At 50.4% G+C, this 26502-nt stretch overlaps 1 protein-coding gene across 2 annotated transcripts in view; it reads left to right on the plus strand.

The window, feature by feature from the left end:
• The window catches only part of caln2 (calneuron 2), a 236833-nt gene that overhangs the window by 45601 nt on the left and 164730 nt on the right, over nt 1-26502 (plus strand). For both annotated transcript variants that reach the window (XM_075487040.1, XM_075487041.1), the window contains exon 4: nt 1455-1567. In XM_075487040.1, the coding sequence (XP_075343155.1) occupies nt 1455-1567 (113 nt within the window). The remainder of the gene's footprint in view (nt 1-1454; nt 1568-26502) is intronic.

A 26502-nucleotide genomic window follows, 5' to 3' on the forward strand; every position in this document is an offset into this window, starting at 1 on the left:
GTAACATGTGAATCTGACAGATCTCAGACCGTTGGTGTGAATGATTCAGTATGTGGAGTTTTATTGTGATGGAAATGAAAAACAGTTAAAAACAGTTGTACACTAAACCGAATGCCTCGCTGGTTCGCCTCAGGCTAATATAGGAGTTTTAGTTAAAAATGATAGCCTTAAACAGTTTCTGAACAGCCTTAATGGGAGCAGGTGGTGGGCTGTCAGAAAAGAAGTCCCTGCAGTCGGTGAGGAGCAGGCCGATCGGCTCGTTACTTAAACTCTGGCTCTGCCTGTGATTCTAAGCAGATTGCAGTTACTCCTATGCAGCCCTTGCATCAGAAACAATCTCCTGAGGTGTTTCAGCTGGTTCCTTATCAGCCTGGTCCTGGTTCTTGATTCCACAGCTTGCAGTAAGAATCAAAGGTCAAAGCTAAAAGCTTTTTGCTTTTTGCTTCCATGGGCAGCCAACCACCTGAAAGCATGGCTGCCATTTGTTCTGAGGTGCATCTCTCTCAGAATCCTCCATAACTCTGGTTTCCATAATGACAACATGCACAGTCTTTCAGAGTATTTTATAACATTAAGCACGTGCTCAAACATGAATTAACCACTGATGTCTGTGATTATCCATCTTTTAAGCCTTTAATATTCTTTATTAGGATTTAGTTATGTTAATTCAGAGCTATAGTTTTGAGGAAGTAATCAGGTTGAGAAGGAATTGATGTTCTTTGATGCTATAATAGATAATACACACAGACAGGTCTTCCTCATTTCTAAGATGGTCATTGTCACAGTTGAGGGGGGATTTAATTTCACGTCATATGAATATTAGTTTTCTGTCCTTTAATGACACTGAGACTGAATTTTAGCCTGTCCAAAGACAGATTTGATATTTTTGCTCTGAACCACACAGCAATGAATAAGAAACTATTCTTATTTTTCTAAAGTGTTTTTTAAAAACTTAAATACCAAACCAGAAGTTTCCTGACACATGAAATGTACAGTTATAGCTCCTTATCATCACACACTCTGACCTGAACATTAGATGATAGCCTGCCCGATCTTGCAGTGAAATCAGCAGTGTATGGAGCTGCAGTTTGTGCTGTTTTCCAGGTGCTATCCTGATGATGTCCAGGCTGTGTAAAGGTGTCACTAACTCTGTGCTGAACCAGAATACAGAGTGATGCAAACTCCTACCAGTTGTGTCCTTTGAATTCTAATTGGCCAAATGTTTCCTGACTTGTTGCAGCAACATTTCCACCACATGAGCATGAGAGATGCACACACCTTATTTCAGAAAGTGGATTAATGCTCAGGATGTGTGTCATGGATGAGAGTAAATCTATTGATCTGTCTTCTTTTCAGTAAACACAGATGATTTAGCTCTTTTCTGCCAGGCTTCCTGTCTGATTGTCTTCTCCTGCCTGTTCTGCCTCTCTGTGAAATGTTCTGTGTCCCTGCAGGGGACGGCCAGGTGGACTTTGAGGAATTCATGACGATACTGGGGCCTAAGCTGCTGTCGTCCGACAACAGAGAAGGATTCCTGGGTACCACCATCGACAACATCTTCTGGCAGGTGAGAGACGCAGCTTCCTCCTCCCAGCAGGCAAACAGTCTGTTTCTCATCACTTTGACTTCCCGTCATTTATCAACTCCATCTTTTTCAATTCAATTCATTTTTATTTATATAGCGCCAAATACAACAAATGTCATCTAAGGCACTTAGATAGTAAGTCCAATTCAAGCCAATTGGAATTCAATTAATTAATAATAATCATAATTCATAAAATAATCCAATTCGTTCATATAGAGCCAATTCAAAAACAATTTCCTAGCTAAGAAAACCAACAGATTGCACTGAAAACTTTTTGTTTTTCGGTCCAATCTCCCGGCCTGAGCGTGCCTGAGGCGACTGTGGAGAGAAACGACTCCCTTTTAACAGGAAGAAACCTCTGGCAGAACCAGACTCAGGAAGGGTGGCCATCCGCCTCGACCAGCTGGGGTTTGAGAAGACAGAAAGGGGGGAGGGGGAGGGGTGGTGTGGGGGGGGGGGGCCGCCGCGGCGGCGACACTGTAACACCATTCAAAGGATATCTGTTGGAACAGGGAAACACGAGTTAATGACCACAATAATATCACATATACATAAAGAGAGTAAAGTGAGGAAAGGTGTGACAGATGAGGCCCCCCAGCAGTCTAGGCCTATAGCAGCTTAACTATGGGATGTTTCAGGATCACCTGAGCCATCCCTAACTATAAGCTTTATCAAAAAGGAAAGTTTTAAGCCTGGTCTTAAAAGTGGAAAGGGTGTCTGCTTCCCGGACATTTACTGGCAGCTTATTCCACAATAGAGGGGCCTGATAACTGAAGGCTCTGCCTCCCATTCTACTTTTAGAAACTCTGGGAACCTCAAGTAAACCTGCAGTTTGGGAACGAAGTGCTCTGTTAGGAAAATATCTTATAATGAGATCTTTAAGATATGATGGAGCTCGGTCATTAAGAGCTTTATATGTAAGGAGAAGAATCTTAAATTCTATTCTGAATTTAACAGGGAGCCAATGAAGAGAAGCTAAAACTGGAGAGATATGATCTCTCCTGTTAGTTCTCGTCAAAACTCTGGCTGCAGCATTTTGGATCAACTGAAGGCTTTTCAGAGAATATGTGGGACAGCCCAATAATAAAGAATTACAGTAGTCCAATCTTGAAGTAACAAATGCATGAATTAGTTTTTCTGCATCACTCTGAGACAAGATGTTCCTGATTTTAACAATATTACGAAGGTGAAAGAAGGCAGTCCTAGAAACCTGTTTTATATGCGAGTCAAATGATAAGTTCTGGTCAAAAATAACTCCAAGGTTCCTCACTGTAGAACTAGAAGCCAAGGAAATACCATCTAGAGTAACTATATAGCTAGACAATTTCTCCCTGAAACGCTCAGGTCCAAAGATAACGACTTCAGTTTTGTCTGAATTTAGAAGCAGACAGTTCTGAGTCATCCAGGTCTTTATGTCTTTAAGACATGCTTGTAGTCTGACCAACCTATTGGGTTCATCTGGTTTTATAGATAAGTACAGCTGAGTATCATCAGCATAGCAATGGAAATTTATGCCATGCTGTCTAATAATGTTACCTAATGGAAGCATGTATAAAGTGAAAAGAATCGGTCCAAGCACAGAACCCTGAGGAACTCCATGGCTTACTCTGGTGTGTGAGGAAGATTCTTCATTTACAAGAACAAACTGAAATCTATCAGATAAATATGATTTAAACCAGCCTAATGCAGTTCCTTTAATCCCAATAACATGTTCAAGTCTGTGTAATAAGATACTGTGATCGACCGTATCAAATGCAGCACTGAGATCCAACAGGACAAGCACAGACACAAGTCCGCTATCAGAGGCTAAGAGGAGATCATTGGTAACTTTCAGCAGTGCAGTTTCTGTGCTATGATGCACTCTGAATCCTGACTGAAACTCTTCAAACAGATTATTTCTGTGTAAGTGATCACAAAGCTGAGCTGCAACTATTTTTTCAAGAACTTTAGACATAAAAGGGAGATTGGATATAGGTCTATAATGAGCCAACACTTCTGAATCAAGAGTAGGTTTTTTAAGTAAAGGTTTAATTACAGCAACCTTAAAAGTCTGAGGTACATATCCTGTCAACAAAGACAGATTGATCAAATCCAATATGGAAGTGTCAATTAATGGGAAAACCTCCTTGAACAGTCTGGTTGGGATTGGGTCTAAAACACAAGTTGATGGTTTAGAAGAGACTATTGCTGTTGTTAGTTCAGAGAGATCAACTGGACAGAAGCCGTCTAAATACAAATCAGGTTCTAAAGATACTTCTAAAGCTGCTGTACTTGATGATACATCACTGATAATAGTGGGAAGGACTCCATCAATCTTCTCTCTGATAGAAACAATTTTATTGATGAAGAAGCTCATGAAATCATCACTGCTGAAAGTTAAAGGACTAACTGGCTCAGCAGAGCTCGGACTCTTAGTCAGACTGGCTACAGTGCTGAAAAGAAACCTGGGATTATTCTTATTCTCTTCTATCAATGATGAATAATAAGCAGTTCTAGCTTTACGAAGGGCTTTCTTATACATTGTTAAACTATCTTTCCAGACTAACTGAGACTCTTCTAAATTAGAGGAACGCCACTGTCTCTCCAGCTTTCTTGCAGTCTGCTTTAAAGCACGCAGCTGTGAATTATACCAAGGAGCCAGCCTCTTCTGACTGATTACCTTCCTTTTCAGAGGGGCAACATTGTCCAGTGCTGTACGCATTGAAACTATAGTGCTGTCAACAAGAGAGTCAAGTGCTGCTGGAGTAAAGTTTAGGTAGTCGTCCTCTGTCACATCTGCACATGGCAGTGAAGAAAAGGATGATGGAATTAATTCTTTAAATCTGGTTACAGCATCCTCTGATAGACACCTTTTCTCGCCTCATCCAGCTCACCTCTCGCTGTGTATTTCAGCATTCAGAGCAAGTTTCTGCAGGAACTCTGCACAGGCTACACTACTCTCCCGGCTGTTAACCTGCTCCTTTCTTCTTCTTCTTTTTGAGTTAGGGTCTTGAAGGAAAAGAGACCGTTATGCTTGGGTTTGTTTGGGCATAATGTGACCTCGGTAAAGATTTCAGGGATACACCACGATGTGAGGAATATCTGAGGCTGTGGCTCATCTACAGGCTTAAAAAATGCTGTTCTCTGAGTCATTATTTGCCTCTTAGGTTAGGCATGCAACATTATAGAAAAGTGTAGAAGTATGAGGTGTTTGTGTTTGCATGCAAAGACAGCTGGTTGAGCGGGGCGACAGCACTCAGAAAGCTGTTCTCTGCTTCCTCGGATCAAACGAGAGGAGAAAAATTTACAGGGTGACTCACTGAAACCAGGACGAAGTTTCAAACACATACTGGAACACATTTACATAGACGCTCCTCATCCCAGATTTCATTGTGCTTATCTCTTTAGAGAAAAAAATAATTGAAGAAACAATTAACTATGCCATTCACGGATCAGAAAACCAACTCAAATGCTGATTCTGACCTCAGAATATATTCTATAAATGGGATCCACAGCTTCTGGGATGGAAAGGAGGACCAAGATGGACTGCAGGGTGCCACCGACCCAGAGAGGCGAGCCTGACAGTATGGTGATGGGGGGGTGCCCCACATAAAGATACAGGAATATAAAGAAAAAACACAAAGGAGAAGAGAAAATGAAAGAAGTGTCTGTGACTCATGAAGGTGGAAGACAGCGTGCATCTCAGGGGGAATTTAAAACATTCAACTCCCACAAAGAGAAAGACCGACAGAAAAATGGACCGATGGATGGAGTGGGAAAGGATGGAAGGATGGATGGATGGAGCAGGAAAGGATGGATGGAGCGGGAAAGGATGGATGGAGCAGGAAAGGATGGAAGGAGCAGGAAAGGATGGATGAGCGGGAAAGGATGGAAGGAGTGGGAAAGGATGGAAGGAGCGGGAAAGGATGGATGGAGCAGGAAAGGATGGAAGGAGTGGGAAAGGATGGAAGGAGCGGGAAAGGATGGATGGAGCGGGAAAGGATGGAAGGAGCGGGGAAGGATGGATGGATGGAGCGGGAAAGGATGGAAGGAGCGGGAAAGGATGGATGGAGCAGGAAAGGATGGATCGATGGAAGGATGGAGCGGGAAAGGATGGATGGAGAAGGAAAAGGATGGATGGATGGATGGATGGAGCGGGAAAGGATGGATGGATGGATGGATGGATGGATGGAGCGGGAAAGGATGGATGGATGTATGGAGCAGGAAAGGATGGATGGAGCGGGAAAGGATGGATGGAGCGGGAAAGGATGGAAGGAGCGGGAAAGGATGGATGGAGCGGGAAAGGATGGATGGATGTATGGAGCAGGAAAGGATGTATGGAGCAGGAAAGGATGGATGGAGCGGGAAAGGATGGAAGGAGCGGGAAAGGATGGATGGATGGATGGATGGAGCAGGAAAGGATGGATGGAGCAGGAGAGGAATGATGGATGGATAGATGGAGCAGGAAAGGATGGATGGAGCGGGAAAGGATGGATGGAGCGGGAAAGGATGGATGGAGCGGAAAAGGATGGAAGGAGAGGGAAAGGATGGATGGAGCGGGAAAGGATGGATGGATGGATGGATGGAGCTGGAAATGATGGATGGAGCAGGAAAGGATGGATGGAGCGGGAAAGGATGGATGGAGCGTGAAATGATGGATGAAGCAGGAAAGGATGGATGGATGGATGGAAGGATGGAGCGAGAAAGGATGGATGGATGGATGGATGGAGCTGGAAATGATGGATGGAGCAGGAAAGGATGGATGGAGCGGGAAAGGATGGATGGAGCGTGAAATGATGGATGAAGCAGGAAAGGATGGATGGATGGATGGAAGGATGGAGCGGGAAAGGATGGATGGATGGATGGATGGAGCTGGAAAGGATGGATGGAGCGGGAAAGGATGGAAGGAGCGGAAAAGGATGGATGGAGCGGGAAAGGATGGATGGAGCGGGAAATGATGGATGAAGCAGGAAAGGATGGATGGATGGATGGATGGATGGATGGATGGAAGGATGGAGCGGGAAAGGATGGATGGAGCGGGAAAGGATGGAAGGAGCAGGAAAAGATGGATGGAGCGGGATAGGATGGATGGATGGATGGATGGATGGAGCGGGAAAGGATGGATGGAGCGGGAAAGGATAGAAGGAGCGGGTAAGGATGGAAGGAGCGGGAAAGGATGGATGGAGCAGGAAAGGATGGAAGGAGCGGGAAAGGATGGATGGAGAAGGAAAGGATGGATGGAGCAGGAAAGGATGGAAGGAGCGGGAAAGGATGGAAGGAGCGGGAAAGGATGGAAGGAGCGGGAAAGGATGGATGGAGTGGGAAAGGATGGAAGCAGCGGGAAAGGATGGATGGAGCGGGAAAGGATGGAAGGAGCGGGAAAGGATGGATGGATGGATGGATGGATGGATGGAAGGATGGAGCGGGAAAGGATGGAAGGAGCAGGAAAGGATGGATGGATGGATGGAAGGATGGAGCGGGAAAGGATGGATGGAGAAGGAAAAGGATGGATGGATGGAAGGAGCGGGAAAGGATGGATGGAGCGGGAAAGGATGGATGGAGCAGGAAAGGATGGAAGGAGCGGGAAAGGATGGATGAAGCAGGAAAGGATGGATGGATGGATGGATGGAGTAGGAAAGGATGGATGGAGCAGGAGAGGAATGATGGATGGATGGATGGAGCGGGAAAGGATGGATGGATGGATGGAAGGATGGAGCGGGAAATGATGGATGGAGCAGGAAAGGATGAATGGAGCGGCAAAGGATGGATGGAGCGGGAAAGGATGGATGAAGCAGGAAAGGATGGATGGAGCGAGAAAGGATGGATGGAGCAGGAAAGGATGGAAGGAGCGGGAAATGATGGAAGGAGCGGGAAAGGATGGATGGAGCGGAAAAGGATGGAAGGAGCGGGAAAGGATGGATGGAGCGGGAAAGGATGGAAGGAGCGGGAAAGGATGGATGGATGGATGGATGGAGCTGGAAATGATGGATGGAGCAGGAAAGGATGGATGGAGCGGGAAAGGATGGATGGATGGAAGGATGGAGCGGGAAAGGATGGATGGATGGATGGATGGATGGATGGATGGAGCGGGAAAGGATGGATGTATGGATGGAGCAGGAAAGGATGGATGGATGGATGGATGGATGGATGGATGGATGGAGCGGGAAAGGATGGATGTATGGATGGAGCAGGAAAGGATGGATGGAGCGGGAAAGGATGGAAAGAGCGGAAAAGGATGGAAGGAGCAGGAAAAGGATGGATGGAGCAGGAAAGGATCGATGGAGAAGGAAAGGATGGAAGGAGCAGGAAAGGATGGATGGAGCGGGAAATGATGGATGGAGCAGGAAAGGATGGATGGAGCAGGAAAGGATGGATGGAGCGGGAAAGGATGGAAGGAGCAGGAATGGATGGAGTGATGGATGGCGCGGGAAAGGAAGGAAGGAAAAGGAAAGGATGGAAGGAGCGGGAAAGGATTGATGGATGGATGGATGGATGGATGGAGAAGGAAAGGATGGATGGAGAAGGAAAGGATGGAAGGAGTAGAAAAGGATCGATGTAGCGGAAAAGGATGGATGGATGGAGCAGGAAAGGATGGAAGGAGCGGGAAAGGATGGATGGAGCAGGAAAGGATGGATGGAGCGGGAAAGGATGGAAGGAGCGGGAAAGGATGGATGGATGGATGGAGCGGGAAAGGATGGATGGAGAAGGAAAGGATGGAAGGAGCGGGAAAGGATGGAAGGAGAAGGAAAGGATGGAAGGAGCAGGAAAGGATGGATGGATGGATGGAGCGGGAAAGGATGGATGGAGCAGGAAAGGATGGATGGATGGATGGATGGATGGATGGATAGATGGATGGATGGATGGAGCAGGAAAGGATGAATGGAGCGGGAAAGGATGGATGGATGGATGGAGCAGGAAAGGATGGATGGATGGATGGAGCGGGAAAGGATGGATGGAGCAGGAAAGGATGGATGGATGGATGGATGGATGGATGGATAGATGGATGGATGGATGGAGCAGGAAAGGATGGATGGAGCGGGAAAGGATGGATGGATGGATGGAGCAGGAAAGGATGGATGGATGGATGGATGGATGGATGGATAGATGGATGGATGGATGGAGCAGGAAAGGATGAATGGAGCGGGAAAGGATGGATGGAGAAGGAAAGGATGGAAGGAGCGGTAAAGGATGGATGGATGGATGGAGCAGGAAAGGATGGATGGAGCGGGAAAGGATGGAAGGAGCGGGAAAGGATGGATGGAGCGTGAAAGGATGGAAGGAGAAGTAAAGGATGGAAGGAGCGGGAAAGGATGGATGGAGCGGGAAAGGATGGATGGAGAAGGAAAGGATGGAAGGAGCGGGAAAGGATGGAAGGAGAAGGAAAGGATGGAAGGAGCGGGAAAGGATGGATCGATGGATGGAGCAGGAAAGGATGGATGGATGGATGAATGGAGCGGGAAAGGATGGAAGGAGCGGGAAAGGATGGATGGATGGATGGATGGACCAGGAAAGGATGGATGGAACAGGAAAGGATGGATGGAGAAGGAAAGGATGGATGGATGGAGCAGGAAAGGATGGATGGAGAAGGAAAGGATGGATGGAGAATGAAAGGATTGATGGATGGATGGATGGATGGATGGATGGATGGATGGATGGATGGAGCAGGAAAGGATGGATTGAGAAGGAAAGGATGGATGGAGAAGGAAAGGATGGATGGATGGAGCAGGAAAGGATGGATGGATGGATGGATGGATGGATGGATGGATGGATGGATGGATGGATGGATGGATGGAGCAGGAAAGGATGGAATGAGCAGGAAAGGATTGATGGAGCGGGAAAGGATGGATGGATGGATGGATGGAGCAGGAAAGGATGGATGGATGGATTGATGGAGCTGGAAAGGATGGATGGAGTGGGAAAGGATGGATTGAGCGGGAAAGGATGGATGGATTGATGGATGGATGGATGGAGCAGGAAAGGATGGATGGATGGATGGAGAAGGATAGGATGAATGGAGCAGGAAAGGATGGATGGAGCAGGAAAGGATGGAAGGAGCAGGAAAGTATGGATGGAGCGGGAAAGGATGGATGGATGGATGGATGGATGGATGGATGGAGCGGGAAAGGATGGATGGAGCAGGAAAGGATGGATGGAGCGGGAAAGGATGGAAGGAGCGGGAAAGGATGGATGGATGGATGGATGGACGGATGAATGGAGCGGGAAAGGATGGAAGGAGCGGGAAAGGATGGATTGAGCAGGAAAGGATGGATGGATGGATGGAGCGGGAAAGGATGGATGGAGCAGGAAAGGATGGATGGAGCGGGAAAGGATGGATGGATGGATGGATGGATGGATGGATGGATGGATGGAAGGATGGAGCGGGAAAGGATGGATGGATGGATGGATGGATGGATGGAGCGGGAAAGGATGGATGGATGGATGGAGCAGGAAAGGATGGATGGAGCGGGAAAGGATGGATGGAGCAGGAAAGGATGGAAGGAGCGGGAAAGGATGGATGTATGGATGGAGCAGGAAAGGATGGATGGATGGATGGATGGATGGATGGATGGAGCGGGAAAGGATGGATGTATGGATGGAGCAGGAAAGGATGGATGGAGCGGGAAAGGATGGAAAGAGCGGAAAAGGATGGAAGGAGCGGGAAATGATGGATGGAGAAGGAAAGGATGGATGGAGCAGGAAAGGATGGATGGAGCAGGAAAGGATGGAAGGAGCGGGAAAGGATGGAAGGAGCGGGAAAGGATGGAAGGAGCGGGAAAGGATGGATGGAGCGGGAAAGGATGGAAGCAGCGGGAAAGGATGGATGGAGCGGGAAAGGATGGAAGGAGCGGGAAAGGATGGATGGATGAAGCGGGAAAGGATGGAAGGAGCAGGAAAGGATGGATGGATGGATGGATGGATGGATGGAAGGATGGAGCGGGAAAGGATGGATGGAGAAGGAAAAGGATGGATGGATGGATGGAGCGGGAAAGGATGGAAGGAGCGGGAAAGGATGGATGGAGCGGGAAAGGATGGATGGAGCAGGAAAGGATGGAAGGAGCGGGAAAGGATGGATGAAGCAGGAAAGGATGGATGGATGGATGGATGGAGTAGGAAAGGATGGATGGAGCAGGAGAGGAATGATGGATGGATGGATGGAGCGGGAAAGGATGGATGGATGGATGGAAGGATGGAGCGGGAAATGATGGATGGAGCAGGAAAGGATGGATGGAGCGGGAAAGGATGGATGGAGCGGGAAAGGATGGATGAAGCAGGAAAGGATGGATGGAGCGAGAAAGGATGGATGGAGCAGGAAAGGATGGAAGGAGCGGGAAATGATGGAAGGAGCGGGAAAGGATGGATGGAGCGGAAAAGGATGGAAGGAGCGGGAAAGGATGGATGGAGCGGGAAAGGATGGAAGGAGCGGGAAAGGATGGATGGATGGATGGATGGAGCTGGAAATGATGGATGGAGCAGGAAAGGATGGATGGAGCGGGAAAGGATGGATGGATGGAAGGATGGAGCGGGAAAGGATGGATGGATGGATGGATGGATGGATGGAGCGGGAAAGGATGGATGGAGCGGGAAAGGATGGATGGAGCAGGAAAGGATGGAAGGATGGATGGATGGATGGATGGATGGAGCGGGAAAGGATGGATGTATGGATGGAGCAGGAAAGGATGGATGGATGGATGGATGGATGGATGGATGGATGGAGCGGGAAAGGATGGATGTATGGATGGAGCAGGAAAGGATGGATGGAGCGGGAAAGGATGGAAAGAGCGGAAAAGGATGGATGGAGCAGGAAAGGATCGATGGAGAAGGAAAGGATGGAAGGAGCAGGAAAGGATGGATGGAGCGGGAAATGATGGATGGAGCAGGAAAGGATGGATGGAGCGGGAAAGGATGGAAGGAGCAGGAATGGATGGAGTGATGGATGGCGCGGGAAAGGAAGGAAGGAGAAGGAAAGGATGGAAGGAGCGGGAAAGGATTGATGGATGGATGGATGGATGGATGGATGGAGAAGGAAAGGATGGATGGAGAAGGAAAGGATGGAAGGAGTAGAAAAGGATCGATGTAGCGGAAAAGGATGGATGGATGGAGCAGGAAAGGATGGAAGGAGCGGGAAAGGATGGATGGAGCAGGAAAGGATGGATGGAGCGGGAAAGGATGGAAGGAGCGGGAAAGGATGGATGGATGGATGGAGCGGGAAAGGATGGATGGAGAAGGAAAGGATGGAAGGAGCGGGAAAGGATGGAAGGAGAAGGAAAGGATGGAAGGAGCAGGAAAGGATGGATGGATGGATGGATGGAGCGGGAAAGGATGGATGGAGCAGGAAAGGATGGATGGATGGATGGATGGATGGATGGATAGATGGATGGATGGATGGAGCAGGAAAGGATGGATGGAGCAGGAAAGGATGGATGGAGCGGGAAAGGATGGATGGATGGATGGAGCAGGAAAGGATGGATGGATGGATGGATGGATGGATGGATAGATGGATGGATGGATGGAGCAGGAAAGGATGAATGGAGCGGGAAAGGATGGATGGAGCGGGAAAGGATGGATGGAGAAGGAAAGGATGGAAGGAGCGGTAAAGGATGGATGGATGGATGGAGCAGGAAAGGATGGATGGAGCGGGAAAGGATGGAAGGAGCGGGAAAGGATGGATGGAGCGTGAAAGGATGGAAGGAGAAGTAAAGGATGGAAGGAGCGGGAAAGGATGGATGGAGAAGGAAAGGATGGAAGGAGCGGGAAAGGATGGAAGGAGAAGGAAAGGATGGAAGGAGCGGGAAAGGATGGATCGATGGATGGAGCAGGAAAGGATGGATGGATGGATGAATGGAGCGGGAAAGGATGGAAGGAGCGGGAAAGGATGGATGGATGGATGGACCAGGAAAGGATGGATGGAGCAGGAAAGGATGGATGGAGAAGGAAAGGATGGATGGATGGAGCAGGAAAGGATGGATGGAGAAGGAAAGGATGGATGGAGAATGAAAGGATTGATGGATGGATGGATGGATGGATGGATGGATGGATGGATGGATGGATGGAGCAGGAAAGGATGGATTGAGAAGGAAAGGATGGATGGAGAAGGAAAGGATGGATGGATGGATGGATGGATGGATGGATGGATGGATGGATGGATGGAGCAGGAAAGGATGGAATGAGCAGGAAAGGATTGATGGAGCGGGAAAGGATGGATGGATGGATGGATGGAGCAGGAAAGGATGGATGGATGGATTGATGGAGCTGGAAAGGATGGATGGAGTGGGAAAGGATGGATTGAGCGGGAAAGGATGGATGGATTGATGGATGGATGGATGGAGCAGGAAAGGATGGATGGATGGATGGAGAAGGAAAGGATGAATGGAGCAGGAAAGGATGGATGGAGCAGGAAAGGATGGAAGGAGCAGGAAAGTATGGATGGAGCGGGAAAGGATGGATGGATGGATGGATGGATGGATGGATGGATGGAGCGGGAAAGGATGGATGGAGCAGGAAAGGATGGATGGAGCGGGAAAGGATGGAAGGAGCGGGAAAGGATGGATGGAGCAGGAAAGGATGGATGGATGGATGGAGCGGGAAAGGATGGATGGAGCAGGAAAGGATGGATGGAGCGGGAAAGGATGGATGGATGGATGGATGGATGGATGGATGGATGGAAGGATGGAGCGGGAAAGGATGGATGGATGGATGGATGGATGGATGGATGGATGGATAGATGGATGGATGGATGGAGCAGGAAAGGATGAATGGAGCGGGAAAGGATGGATGGAGCGGGAAAGGATGGATGGAGAAGGAAAGGATGGAAGGAGCGGTAAAGGATGGATGGATGGATGGAGCAGGAAAGGATGGATGGAGCGGGAAAGGATGGATGGAGCAGGAAAGGATGGAAGGAGCGGGAAAGGATGGATGTATGGATGGAGCAGGAAAGGATGGATGGATGGATGGATGGATGGATGGATGGATGGAGCGGGAAAGGATGGATGTATGGATGGAGCAGGAAAGGATGGATGGAGCGGGAAAGGATGGAAAGAGCGGAAAAGGATGGAAGGAGCAGGAAAAGGATGGATGGAGCAGGAAAGGATCGATGGAGAAGGAAAGGATGGAAGGAGCAGGAAAGGATGGATGGAGCGGGAAATGATGGATGGAGCAGGAAAGGATGGATGGAGCAGGAAAGGATGGATGGAGCGGGAAAGGATGGAAGGAGCAGGAAAGGATGGAGTGATGGAAGGAGCGGGAAAGGATGGATGGATGGATGGAGCGGGAAAGGATGGATGGAGAAGGAAAGGATGGAAGGAGCGGGAAAGGATGGAAGGAGAAGGAAAGGATGGAAGGAGCAGGAAAGGATGGATGGATGGATGGAGCGGGAAAGGATGGATGGAGCAGGAAAGGATGGATGTATGGATGGATGGATGGATGGATAGATGGATGGATGGATGGAGCAGGAAAGGATGGATGGAGCAGGAAAGGATGGATGGATGGATGGAGCAGGAAAGGATGGATGGATGGATGGATGGATGGATGGATGGATGGATGGATAGATGGATGGATGGATGGAGCAGGAAAGGATGAATGGAGCGGGAAAGGATGGATGGAGCGGGAAAGGATGGATGGAGAAGGAAAGGATGGAAGGAGCGGTAAAGGATGGATGGATGGATGGAGCAGGAAAGGATGGATGGAGCGGGAAAGGATGGATGGAGCGTGAAAGGATGGAAGGAGCGGGAAAGGATGGATGGAGCGGGAAAGGATGGAAGGAGAAGTAAAGGATGGAAGGAGCGGGAAAGGATGGATGGAGCGGGAAAGGATGGATGGAGAAGGAAAGGATGGAAGGAGCGGGAAAGGATGGAAGGAGAAGGAAAGGATGGAAGGAGCGGGAAAGGATTGATCGATGGATGGAGCAGGAAAGGATGGATGGATGGATGAATGGAGCGGGAAAGGATGGAAGGAGCGGGAAAGGATGGATGGATGGATGGATGGACCAGGAAAGGATGGATGGAGCAGGAAAGGATGGATGGAGAAGGAAAGGATGGAAGGAGCGGAAAAGGATGGATGGAGCGGGAAAGGATGGATGGAGCGGGAAATGATGGATGAAGCAGGAAAGGATGGATGGATGGATGGATGGATGGATGGATGGAAGGATGGAGCGGGAAAGGATGGATGGAGCGGGAAAGGATGGAAGGAGCGGGAAAGGATGGATGGATGGATGGATGGATGGAGCGGGAAAGGATGGATGGAGCGGGAAAGGATGGAAGGAGCAGGAAAAGATGGATGGAGCGGGATAGGATGGATGGATGGATGGATGGATGGAGCGGGAAAGGATGGATGGAGCGGGAAAGGATGGAAGGAGCGGGTAAGGATGGAAGGAGCGGGAAAGGATGGATGGAGCAGGAAAGGATGGAAGGAGCGGGAAAGGATGGATGGAGAAGGAAAGGATGGATGGAGCAGGAAAGGATGGAAGGAGCGGGAAAGGATGGAAGGAGCGGGAAAGGATGGAAGGAGCGGGAAAGGATGGATGGAGCGGGAAAGGATGGAAGCAGCGGGAAAGGATGGATGGAGCGGGAAAGGATGGAAGGAGCGGGAAAGGATGGATGGATGGATGGATGGATGGATGGAAGGATGGAGCGGGAAAGGATGGAAGGAGCAGGAAAGGATGGATGGATGGATGGATGGATGGATGGAAGGATGGAGCGGGAAAGGATGGATGGAGAAGGAAAAGGATGGATGGATGGAAGGAGCGGGAAAGGATGGATGGAGCGGGAAAGGATGGATGGAGCAGGAAAGGATGGAAGGAGCGGGAAAGGATGGATGAAGCAGGAAAGGATGGATGGATGGATGGATGGAGTAGGAAAGGATGGATGGAGCAGGAGAGGAATGATGGATGGATGGATGGAGCGGGAAAGGATGGATGGATGGATGGAAGGATGGAGCGGGAAATGATGGATGGAGCAGGAAAGGATGAATGGAGCGGCAAAGGATGGATGGAGCGGGAAAGGATGGATGAAGCAGGAAAGGATGGATGGAGCGAGAAAGGATGGATGGAGCAGGAAAGGATGGAAGGAGCGGGAAATGATGGAAGGAGCGGGAAAGGATGGATGGAGCGGAAAAGGATGGAAGGAGCGGGAAAGGATGGATGGAGCGGGAAAGGATGGAAGGAGCGGGAAAGGATGGATGGATGGATGGATGGAGCTGGAAATGATGGATGGAGCAGGAAAGGATGGATGGAGCGGGAAAGGATGGATGGATGGAAGGATGGAGCGGGAAAGGATGGATGGATGGATGGATGGATGGATGGATGGAGCGGGAAAGGATGGATGTATGGATGGAGCAGGAAAGGATGGATGGATGGATGGATGGATGGATGGATGGATGGATGGAGCGGGAAAGGATGGATGTATGGATGGAGCAGGAAAGGATGGATGGAGCGGGAAAGGATGGAAAGAGCGGAAAAGGATGGAAGGAGCAGGAAAAGGATGGATGGAGCAGGAAAGGATCGATGGAGAAGGAAAGGATGGAAGGAGCAGGAAAGGATGGATGGAGCGGGAAATGATGGATGGAGCAGGAAAGGATGGATGGAGCAGGAAAGGATGGATGGAGCGGGAAAGGATGGAAGGAGCAGGAATGGATGGAGTGATGGATGGCGCGGGAAAGGAAGGAAGGAGAAGGAAAGGATGGAAGGAGCGGGAAAGGATTGATGGATGGATGGATGGATGGATGGATGGAGAAGGAAAGGATGGATGGAGAAGGAAAGGATGGAAGGAGTAGAAAAGGATCGATGTAGCGGAAAAGGATGGATGGATGGACCAGGAAAGGATGGAAGGAGCGGGAAAGGATGGATGGAGCAGGAAAGGATGGATGGAGCGGGAAAGGATGGAAGGAGCGGGAAAGGATGGATGGATGGATGGAGCGGGAAAGGATGGATGGAGAAGGAAAGGATGGAAGGAGCGGGAAAGGATGGAAGGAGAAGGAAAGGATGGAAGGAGCAGGAAAGGATGGATGGATGGATGGAGCGGGAAAGGATGGATGGAGCAGGAAAGGATGGATGGATGGATGGATGGATGGATGGATAGATGGATGGATGGATGGAGCAGGAAAGGATGGATGGAGCGGGAAAGGATGGATGGATGGATGGAGCAGGAAAGGATGGATGGATGGATGGAGCGGGAAAGGATGGATGGAGCAGGAAAGGATGGATGGATGGATGGATGGATGGATGGATAGATGGATGGATGGATGGAGCAGGAAAGGATGGATGGAGCGGGAAAGGATGGATGGATGGATGGAGCAGGAAAGGATGGATGGATGGATGGATGGATGGATGGATAGATGGATGGATGGATGGAGCAGGAAAGGATGAATGGAGCGGGAAAGGATGGATGGAGCGGGAAAGGATGGATGGAGAAGGAAAGGATGGAAGGAGCGGTAAAGGATGGATGGATGGATGGAGCAGGAAAGGATGGATGGAGCGGGAAAGGATGGAAGGAGCGGGAAAGGATGGATGGAGCGTGAAAGGATGGAAGGAGAAGTAAAGGATGGAAGGAGCGGGAAAGGATGGATGGAGCGGGAAAGGATGGATGGAGAAGGAAAGGATGGAAGGAGCGGGAAAGGATGGAAGGAGAAGGAAAGGATGGAAGGAGCGGGAAAGGATGGATCGATGGATGGAGCAGGAAAGGATGGATGGATGGATGAATGGAGCGGGAAAGGATGGAAGGAGCGGGAAAGGATGGATGGATGGATGGATGGACCAGGAAAGGATGGATGGAACAGGAAAGGATGGATGGAGAAGGAAAGGATGGATGGATGGAGCAGGAAAGGATGGATGGAGAAGGAAAGGATGGATGGAGAATGAAAGGATTGATGGATGGATGGATGGATGGATGGATGGATGGATGGATGGATGGAGCAGGAAAGGATGGATTGAGAAGGAAAGGATGGATGGAGAAGGAAAGGATGGATGGATGGAGCAGGAAAGGATGGATGGATGGATGGATGGATGGATGGATGGATGGATGGATGGATGGATGGATGGAGCAGGAAAGGATGGAATGAGCAGGAAAGGATTGATGGAGCGGGAAAGGATGGATGGATGGATGGATGGAGCAGGAAAGGATGGATGGATGGATTGATGGAGCTGGAAAGGATGGATGGAGTGGGAAAGGATGGATTGAGCGGGAAAGGATGGATGGATTGATGGATGGATGGATGGAGCAGGAAAGGATGGATGGATGGATGGAGAAGGAAAGGATGAATGGAGCAGGAAAGGATGGATGGAGCAGGAAAGGATGGAAGGAGCAGGAAAGTATGGATGGAGCGGGAAAGGATGGATGGATGGATGGATGGATGGATGGATGGAGCGGGAAAGGATGGATGGAGCAGGAAAGGATGGATGGAGCGGGAAAGGATGGAAGGAGCGGGAAAGGATGGATGGATGGATGGATGGATGGATGAATGGAGCGGGAAAGGATGGAAGGAGCGGGAAAGGATGGATTGAGCAGGAAAGGATGGATGGATGGATGGAGCGGGAAAGGATGGATGGAGCAGGAAAGGATGGATGGAGCGGGAAAGGATGGATGGATGGATGGATGGATGGATGGATGGATGGATGGAAGGATGGAGCGGGAAAGGATGGATGGATGGATGGATGGATGGATGGAGCGGGAAAGGATGGATGGATGGATGGAGCAGGAAAGGATGGATGGAGCGGGAAAGGATGGATGGAGCAGGAAAGGATGGAAGGAGCGGGAAAGGATGGATGTATGGATGGAGCAGGAAAGGATGGATGGATGGATGGATGGATGGATGGAGCGGGAAAGGATGGATGTATGGATGGAGCAGGAAAGGATGGATGGAGCGGGAAAGGATGGAAAGAGCGGAAAAGGATGGAAGGAGCGGGAAAGGATGGATGGAGAAGGAAAGGATGGATGGAGCAGGAAAGGATGGATGGAGCAGGAAAGGATGGAAGGAGCGGGAAAGGATGGAAGTAGCGGGAAAGGATGGAAGGAGCGGGAAAGGATGGATGGAGCGGGAAAGGATGGAAGCAGCGGGAAAGGATGGATGGAGCGGGAAAGGATGGAAGGAGCGGGAAAGGATGGATGGATGAAGCGGGAAAGGATGGAAGGAGCAGGAAAGGATGGATGGATGGATGGATGGATGGATGGAAGGATGGAGCGGGAAAGGATGGATGGAGAAGGAAAAGGATGGATGGATGGATGGAGCGGGAAAGGATGGAAGGAGCGGGAAAGGATGGATGGAGCGGGAAAGGATGGATGGAGCAGGAAAGGATGGAAGGAGCGGGAAAGGATGGATGAAGCAGGAAAGGATGGATGGATGGATGGATGGAGTAGGAAAGGATGGATGGAGCAGGAGAGGAATGATGGATGGATGGATGGAGCGGGAAAGGATGGATGGATGGATGGAAGGATGGAGCGGGAAATGATGGATGGAGCAGGAAAGGATGGATGGAGCGGGAAAGGATGGATGGAGCGGGAAAGGATGGATGAAGCAGGAAAGGATGGATGGAGCGAGAAAGGATGGATGGAGCAGGAAAGGATGGATGGATGGATGGATGGATGGATGGATGGATGGATGGATGGATGGAGCAGGAAAGGATGGAATGAGCAGGAAAGGATTGATGGAGCGGGAAAGGATGGATGGATGGATGGATGGAGCAGGAAAGGATGGATGGATGGATTGATGGAGCTGGAAAGGATGGATGGAGTGGGAAAGGATGGATTGAGCGGGAAAGGATGGATGGATTGATGGATGGATGGATGGAGCAGGAAAGGATGGATGGATGGATGGAGAAGGAAAGGATGGAAGGAGCAGGAAAGGATGGAAGGAGCAGGAAAGTATGGATGGAGCGGGAAAGGATGGATGGATGGATGGATGGATGGATGGATGGATGGAGCGGGAAAGGATGGATGGAGCAGGAAAGGATGGATGGAGCGGGAAAGGATGGAAGGAGCGGGAAAGGATGGATGGATGGATGGATGGATGGATGAATGGAGCGGGAAAGGATGGAAGGAGCGGGAAAGGATGGATTGAGCAGGAAAGGATGGATGGATGGATGGAGCGGGAAAGGATGGATGGAGCAGGAAAGGATGGATGGAGCGGGAAAGGATGGATGGATGGATGGATGGATGGATGGAAGGATGGAGCGGGAAAGGATGGATGGATGGATGGATGGATGGATGGAGCGGGAAAGGATGGATGGATGGATGGAGCAGGAAAGGATGGATGGAGCGGGAAAGGATGGATGGAGCAGGAAAGGATGGAAGGAGCGGGAAAGGATGGATGTATGGATGGAGCAGGAAAGGATGGATGGATGGATGGATGGATGGATGGATGGAGCGGGAAAGGATGGATGTATGGATGGAGCAGGAAAGGATGGATGGAGCGGGAAAGGATGGAAAGAGCGGAAAAGGATGGAAGGAGCGGGAAAGGATGGATGGAGAAGGAAAGGATGGATGGAGCAGGAAAGGATGGATGGAGCAGGAAAGGATGGAAGGAGCGGGAAAGGATGGAAGGAGCGGGAAAGGATGGAAGGAGCGGGAAAGGATGGATGGAGCGGGAAAGGATGGAAGCAGCGGGAAAGGATGGATGGAGCGGGAAAGGATGGAAGGAGCGGGAAAGGATGGATGGATGAAGCGGGAAAGGATGGAAGGAGCAGGAAAGGATGGATGGATGGATGGATGGATGGATGGAAGGATGGAGCGGGAAAGGATGGATGGAGAAGGAAAAGGATGGATGGATGGATGGAGCGGGAAAGGATGGAAGGAGCGGGAAAGGATGGATGGAGCGGGAAAGGATGGATGGAGCAGGAAAGGATGGAAGGAGCGGGAAAGGATGGATGAAGCAGGAAAGGATGGATGGATGGATGGATGGAGTAGGAAAGGATGGATGGAGCAGGAGAGGAATGATGGATGGATGGATGGAGCGGGAAAGGATGGATGGATGGATGGAAGGATGGAGCGGGAAATGATGGATGGAGCAGGAAAGGATGGATGGAGCGGGAAAGGATGGATGGAGCGGGAAAGGATGGATGAAGCAGGAAAGGATGGATGGAGCGAGAAAGGATGGATGGAGCAGGAAAGGATGGAAGGAGCGGGAAATGATGGAAGGAGCGGGAAAGGATGGATGGAGCGGAAAAGGATGGAAGGAGCGGGAAAGGATGGATGGAGCGGGAAAGGATGGAAGGAGCGGGAAAGGATGGATGGATGGATGGATGGAGCTGGAAATGATGGATGGAGCAGGAAAGGATGGATGGAGCGGGAAAGGATGGATGGATGGAAGGATGGAGCGGGAAAGGATGGATGGATGGATGGATGGATGGATGGAGCGGGAAAGGATGGATGGAGCGGGAAAGGATGGATGGAGCAGGAAAGGATGGAAGGATGGATGGATGGATGGATGGATGGAGCGGGAAAGGATGGATGTATGGATGGAGCAGGAAAGGATGGATGGATGGATGGATGGATGGATGGATGGATGGAGCGGGAAAGGATGGATGTATGGATGGAGCAGGAAAGGATGGATGGAGCGGGAAAGGATGGAAAGAGCGGAAAAGGATGGATGGAGCAGGAAAGGATCGATGGAGAAGGAAAGGATGGAAGGAGCAGGAAAGGATGGATGGAGCGGGAAATGATGGATGGAGCAGGAAAGGATGGATGGAGCGGGAAAGGATGGAAGGAGCAGGAATGGATGGAGTGATGGATGGCGCGGGAAAGGAAGGAAGGAGAAGGAAAGGATGGAAGGAGCGGGAAAGGATTGATGGATGGATGGATGGATGGATGGATGGAGAAGGAAAGGATGGATGGAGAAGGAAAGGATGGATGGAGAAGGAAAGGATGGAAGGAGTAGAAAAGGATCGATGTAGCGGAAAAGGATGGATGGATGGAGCAGGAAAGGATGGAAGGAGAAGGAAAGGATGGAAGGAGTAGAAAAGGATCGATGTAGCGGAAAAGGATGGATGGATGGAGCAGGAAAGGATGGAAGGAGCGGGAAAGGATGGATGGATGGATGGATGGATGGATGGATGGAGAAGGAAAGGATGGATGGAGAAGGAAAGGATGGAAGGAGTAGAAAAGGATCGATGTAGCGGAAAAGGATGGATGGATGGAGCAGGAAAGGATGGAAGGAGCGGGAAAGGATGGATGGAGCAGGAAAGGATGGATGGAGCGGGAAAGGATGGAAGGAGCGGGAAAGGATGGATGGATGGATGGAGCGGGAAAGGATGGATGGAGAAGGAAAGGATGGAAGGAGCGGGAAAGGATGGAAGGAGAAGGAAAGGATGGAAGGAGCAGGAAAGGATGGATGGATGGATGGATGGAGCGGGAAAGGATGGATGGAGCAGGAAAGGATGGATGGATGGATGGATGGATGGATGGATAGATGGATGGATGGATGGAGCAGGAAAGGATGGATGGAGCAGGAAAGGATGGATGGAGCGGGAAAGGATGGATGGATGGATGGAGCAGGAAAGGATGGATGGATGGATGGATGGATGGATGGATAGATGGATGGATGGATGGAGCAGGAAAGGATGAATGGAGCGGGAAAGGATGGATGGAGCGGGAAAGGATGGATGGATGGATGGATGGATGGATGAATGGAGCGGGAAAGGATGGAAGGAGCGGGAAAGGATGGATTGAGCAGGAAAGGATGGATGGATGGATGGAGCGGGAAAGGATGGATGGAGCAGGAAAGGATGGATGGAGCGGGAAAGGATGGATGGATGGATGGATGGATGGATGGATGGAAGGATGGAGCGGGAAAGGATGGATGGATGGATGGATGGATGGATGGAGCGGGAAAGGATGGATGGATGGATGGAGCAGGAAAGGATGGATGGAGCGGGAAAGGATGGATGGAGCAGGAAAGGATGGAAGGAGCGGGAAAGGATGGATGTATGGATGGAGCAGGAAAGGATGGATGGATGGATGGATGGATGGATGGATGGAGCGGGAAAGGATGGATGTATGGATGGAGCAGGAAAGGATGGATGGAGCGGGAAAGGATGGAAAGAGCGGAAAAGGATGGAAGGAGCGGGAAAGGATGGATGGAGAAGGAAAGGATGGATGGAGCAGGAAAGGATGGATGGAGCAGGAAAGGATGGAAGGAGCGGGAAAGGATGGAAGGAGCGGGAAAGGATGGAAGGAGCGGGAAAGGATGGATGGAGCGGGAAAGGATGGAAGCAGCGGGAAAGGATGGATGGAGCGGGAAAGGATGGAAGCAGCGGGAAAGGATGGATGGATGAAGCGGGAAAGGATGGAAGGAGCAGGAAAGGATGGATGGATGGATGGATGGATGGATGGAAGGATGGAGCGGGAAAGGATGGATGGAGAAGGAAAAGGATGGATGGATGGATGGAGCGGGAAAGGATGGAAGGAGCGGGAAAGGATGGATGGAGCGGGAAAGGATGGATGGAGCAGGAAAGGATGGAAGGAGCGGGAAAGGATGGATGAAGCAGGAAAGGATGGATGGATGGATGGATGGAGTAGGAAAGGATGGATGGAGCAGGAGAGGAATGATGGATGGATGGATGGAGCGGGAAAGGATGGATGGATGGATGGAAGGATGGAGCGGGAAATGATGGATGGAGCAGGAAAGGATGGATGGAGCGGGAAAGGATGGATGGAGCGGGAAAGGATGGATGAAGCAGGAAAGGATGGATGGAGCGAGAAAGGATGGATGGAGCAGGAAAGGATGGAAGGAGCGGGAAATGATGGAAGGAGCGGGAAAGGATGGATGGAGCGGAAAAGGATGGAAGGAGCGGGAAAGGATGGATGGAGCGGGAAAGGATGGAAGGAGCGGGAAAGGATGGATGGATGGATGGATGGAGCTGGAAATGATGGATGGAGCAGGAAAGGATGGATGGAGCGGGAAAGGATGGATGGATGGAAGGATGGAGCGGGAAAGGATGGATGGATGGATGGATGGATGGATGGAGCGGGAAAGGATGGATGGAGCGGGAAAGGATGGATGGAGCAGGAAAGGATGGAAGGATGGATGGATGGATGGATGGATGGAGCGGGAAAGGATGGATGTATGGATGGAGCAGGAAAGGATGGATGGATGGATGGATGGATGGATGGAGCGGGAAAGGATGGATGTATGGATGGAGCAGGAAAGGATGGATGGAGCGGGAAAGGATGGAAAGAGCGGAAAAGGATGGATGGAGCAGGAAAGGATCGATGGAGAAGGAAAGGATGGAAGGAGCAGGAAAGGATGGATGGAGCGGGAAATGATGGATGGAGCAGGAAAGGATGGATGGAGCGGGAAAGGATGGAAGGAGCAGGAATGGATGGAGTGATGGATGGCGCGGGAAAGGAAGGAAGGAGAAGGAAAGGATGGAAGGAGCGGGAAAGGATTGATGGATGGATGGATGGATGGATGGATGGAGAAGGAAAGGATGGATGGAGAAGGAAAGGATGGAAGGAGTAGAAAAGGATCGATGTAGCGGAAAAGGATGGATGGATGGAGCAGGAAAGGATGGAAGGAGCGGGAAAGGATGGATGGAGCAGGAAAGGATGGATGGAGCGGGAAAGGATGGAAGGAGCGGGAAAGGATGGATGGATGGATGGAGCGGGAAAGGATGGATGGAGAAGGAAAGGATGGAAGGAGCGGGAAAGGATGGAAGGAGAAGGAAAGGATGGAAGGAGCAGGAAAGGATGGATGGATGGATGGATGGAGCGGGAAAGGATGGATGGAGCAGGAAAGGATGGATGGATGGATGGATGGATGGATGGATAGATGGATGGATGGATGGAGCAGGAAAGGATGGATGGAGCAGGAAAGGATGGATGGAGCGGGAAAGGATGGATGGATGGATGGAGCAGGAAAGGATGGATGGATGGATGGATAGATGGATGGATGGATGGAGCAGGAAAGGATGGATGGAGCAGGAAAGGATGGATGGAGCGGGAAAGGATGGATGGATGGATGGAGCAGGAAAGGATGGATGGATGGATGGATGGATGGATGGATAGATGGATGGATGGATGGAGCAGGAAAGGATGAATGGAGCGGGAAAGGATGGATGGAGCGGGAAAGGATGGATGGATGGATGGATGGATGGATGAATGGAGCGGGAAAGGATGGAAGGAGCGGGAAAGGATGGATTGAGCAGGAAAGGATGGATGGATGGATGGAGCGGGAAAGGATGGATGGAGCAGGAAAGGATGGATGGAGCGGGAAAGGATGGATGGATGGATGGATGGATGGATGGATGGAAGGATGGAGCGGGAAAGGATGGATGGATGGATGGATGGATGGATGGAGCGGGAAAGGATGGATGGATGGATGGAGCAGGAAAGGATGGATGGAGCGGGAAAGGATGGATGGAGCAGGAAAGGATGGAAGGAGCGGGAAAGGATGGATGTATGGATGGAGCAGGAAAGGATGGATGGATGGATGGATGGATGGATGGATGGAGCGGGAAAGGATGGATGTATGGATGGAGCAGGAAAGGATGGATGGAGCGGGAAAGGATGGAAAGAGCGGAAAAGGATGGAAGGAGCGGGAAAGGATGGATGGAGAAGGAAAGGATGGATGGAGCAGGAAAGGATGGATGGAGCAGGAAAGGATGGAAGGAGCGGGAAAGGATGGAAGGAGCGGGAAAGGATGGAAGGAGCGGGAAAGGATGGATGGAGCGGGAAAGGATGGAAGCAGCGGGAAAGGATGGATGGAGCGGGAAAGGATGGAAGCAGCGGGAAAGGATGGATGGATGAAGCGGGAAAGGATGGAAGGAGCAGGAAAGGATGGATGGATGGATGGATGGATGGATGGAAGGATGGAGCGGGAAAGGATGGATGGAGAAGGAAAAGGATGGATGGATGGATGGAGCGGGAAAGGATGGAAGGAGCGGGAAAGGATGGATGGAGCGGGAAAGGATGGATGGAGCAGGAAAGGATGGAAGGAGCGGGAAAGGATGGATGAAGCAGGAAAGGATGGATGGATGGATGGATGGAGTAGGAAAGGATGGATGGAGCAGGAGAGGAATGATGGATGGATGGATGGAGCGGGAAAGGATGGATGGATGGATGGAAGGATGGAGCGGGAAATGATGGATGGAGCAGGAAAGGATGGATGGAGCGGGAAAGGATGGATGGAGCGGGAAAGGATGGATGAAGCAGGAAAGGATGGATGGAGCGAGAAAGGATGGATGGAGCAGGAAAGGATGGAAGGAGCGGGAAATGATGGAAGGAGCGGGAAAGGATGGATGGAGCGGAAAAGGATGGAAGGAGCGGGAAAGGATGGATGGAGCGGGAAAGGATGGAAGGAGCGGGAAAGGATGGATGGATGGATGGATGGAGCTGGAAATGATGGATGGAGCAGGAAAGGATGGATGGAGCGGGAAAGGATGGATGGATGGAAGGATGGAGCGGGAAAGGATGGATGGATGGATGGATGGATGGATGGAGCGGGAAAGGATGGATGGAGCGGGAAAGGATGGATGGAGCAGGAAAGGATGGAAGGATGGATGGATGGATGGATGGATGGAGCGGGAAAGGATGGATGTATGGATGGAGCAGGAAAGGATGGATGGATGGATGGATGGATGGATGGATGGATGGAGCGGGAAAGGATGGATGTATGGATGGAGCAGGAAAGGATGGATGGAGCGGGAAAGGATGGAAAGAGCGGAAAAGGATGGATGGAGCAGGAAAGGATCGATGGAGAAGGAAAGGATGGAAGGAGCAGGAAAGGATGGATGGAGCGGGAAATGATGGATGGAGCAGGAAAGGATGGATGGAGCGGGAAAGGATGGAAGGAGCAGGAATGGATGGAGTGATGGATGGCGCGGGAAAGGAAGGAAGGAGAAGGAAAGGATGGAAGGAGCGGGAAAGGATTGATGGATGGATGGATGGATGGATGGATGGAGAAGGAAAGGATGGATGGAGAAGGAAAGGATGGAAGGAGTAGAAAAGGATCGATGT

The sequence above is a fragment of the Odontesthes bonariensis genome, chromosome 16 (assembly GCF_027942865.1).
Source record: "Odontesthes bonariensis isolate fOdoBon6 chromosome 16, fOdoBon6.hap1, whole genome shotgun sequence".
In the NCBI taxonomy this organism is placed as follows: domain Eukaryota; kingdom Metazoa; phylum Chordata; class Actinopteri; order Atheriniformes; family Atherinopsidae; genus Odontesthes; species Odontesthes bonariensis.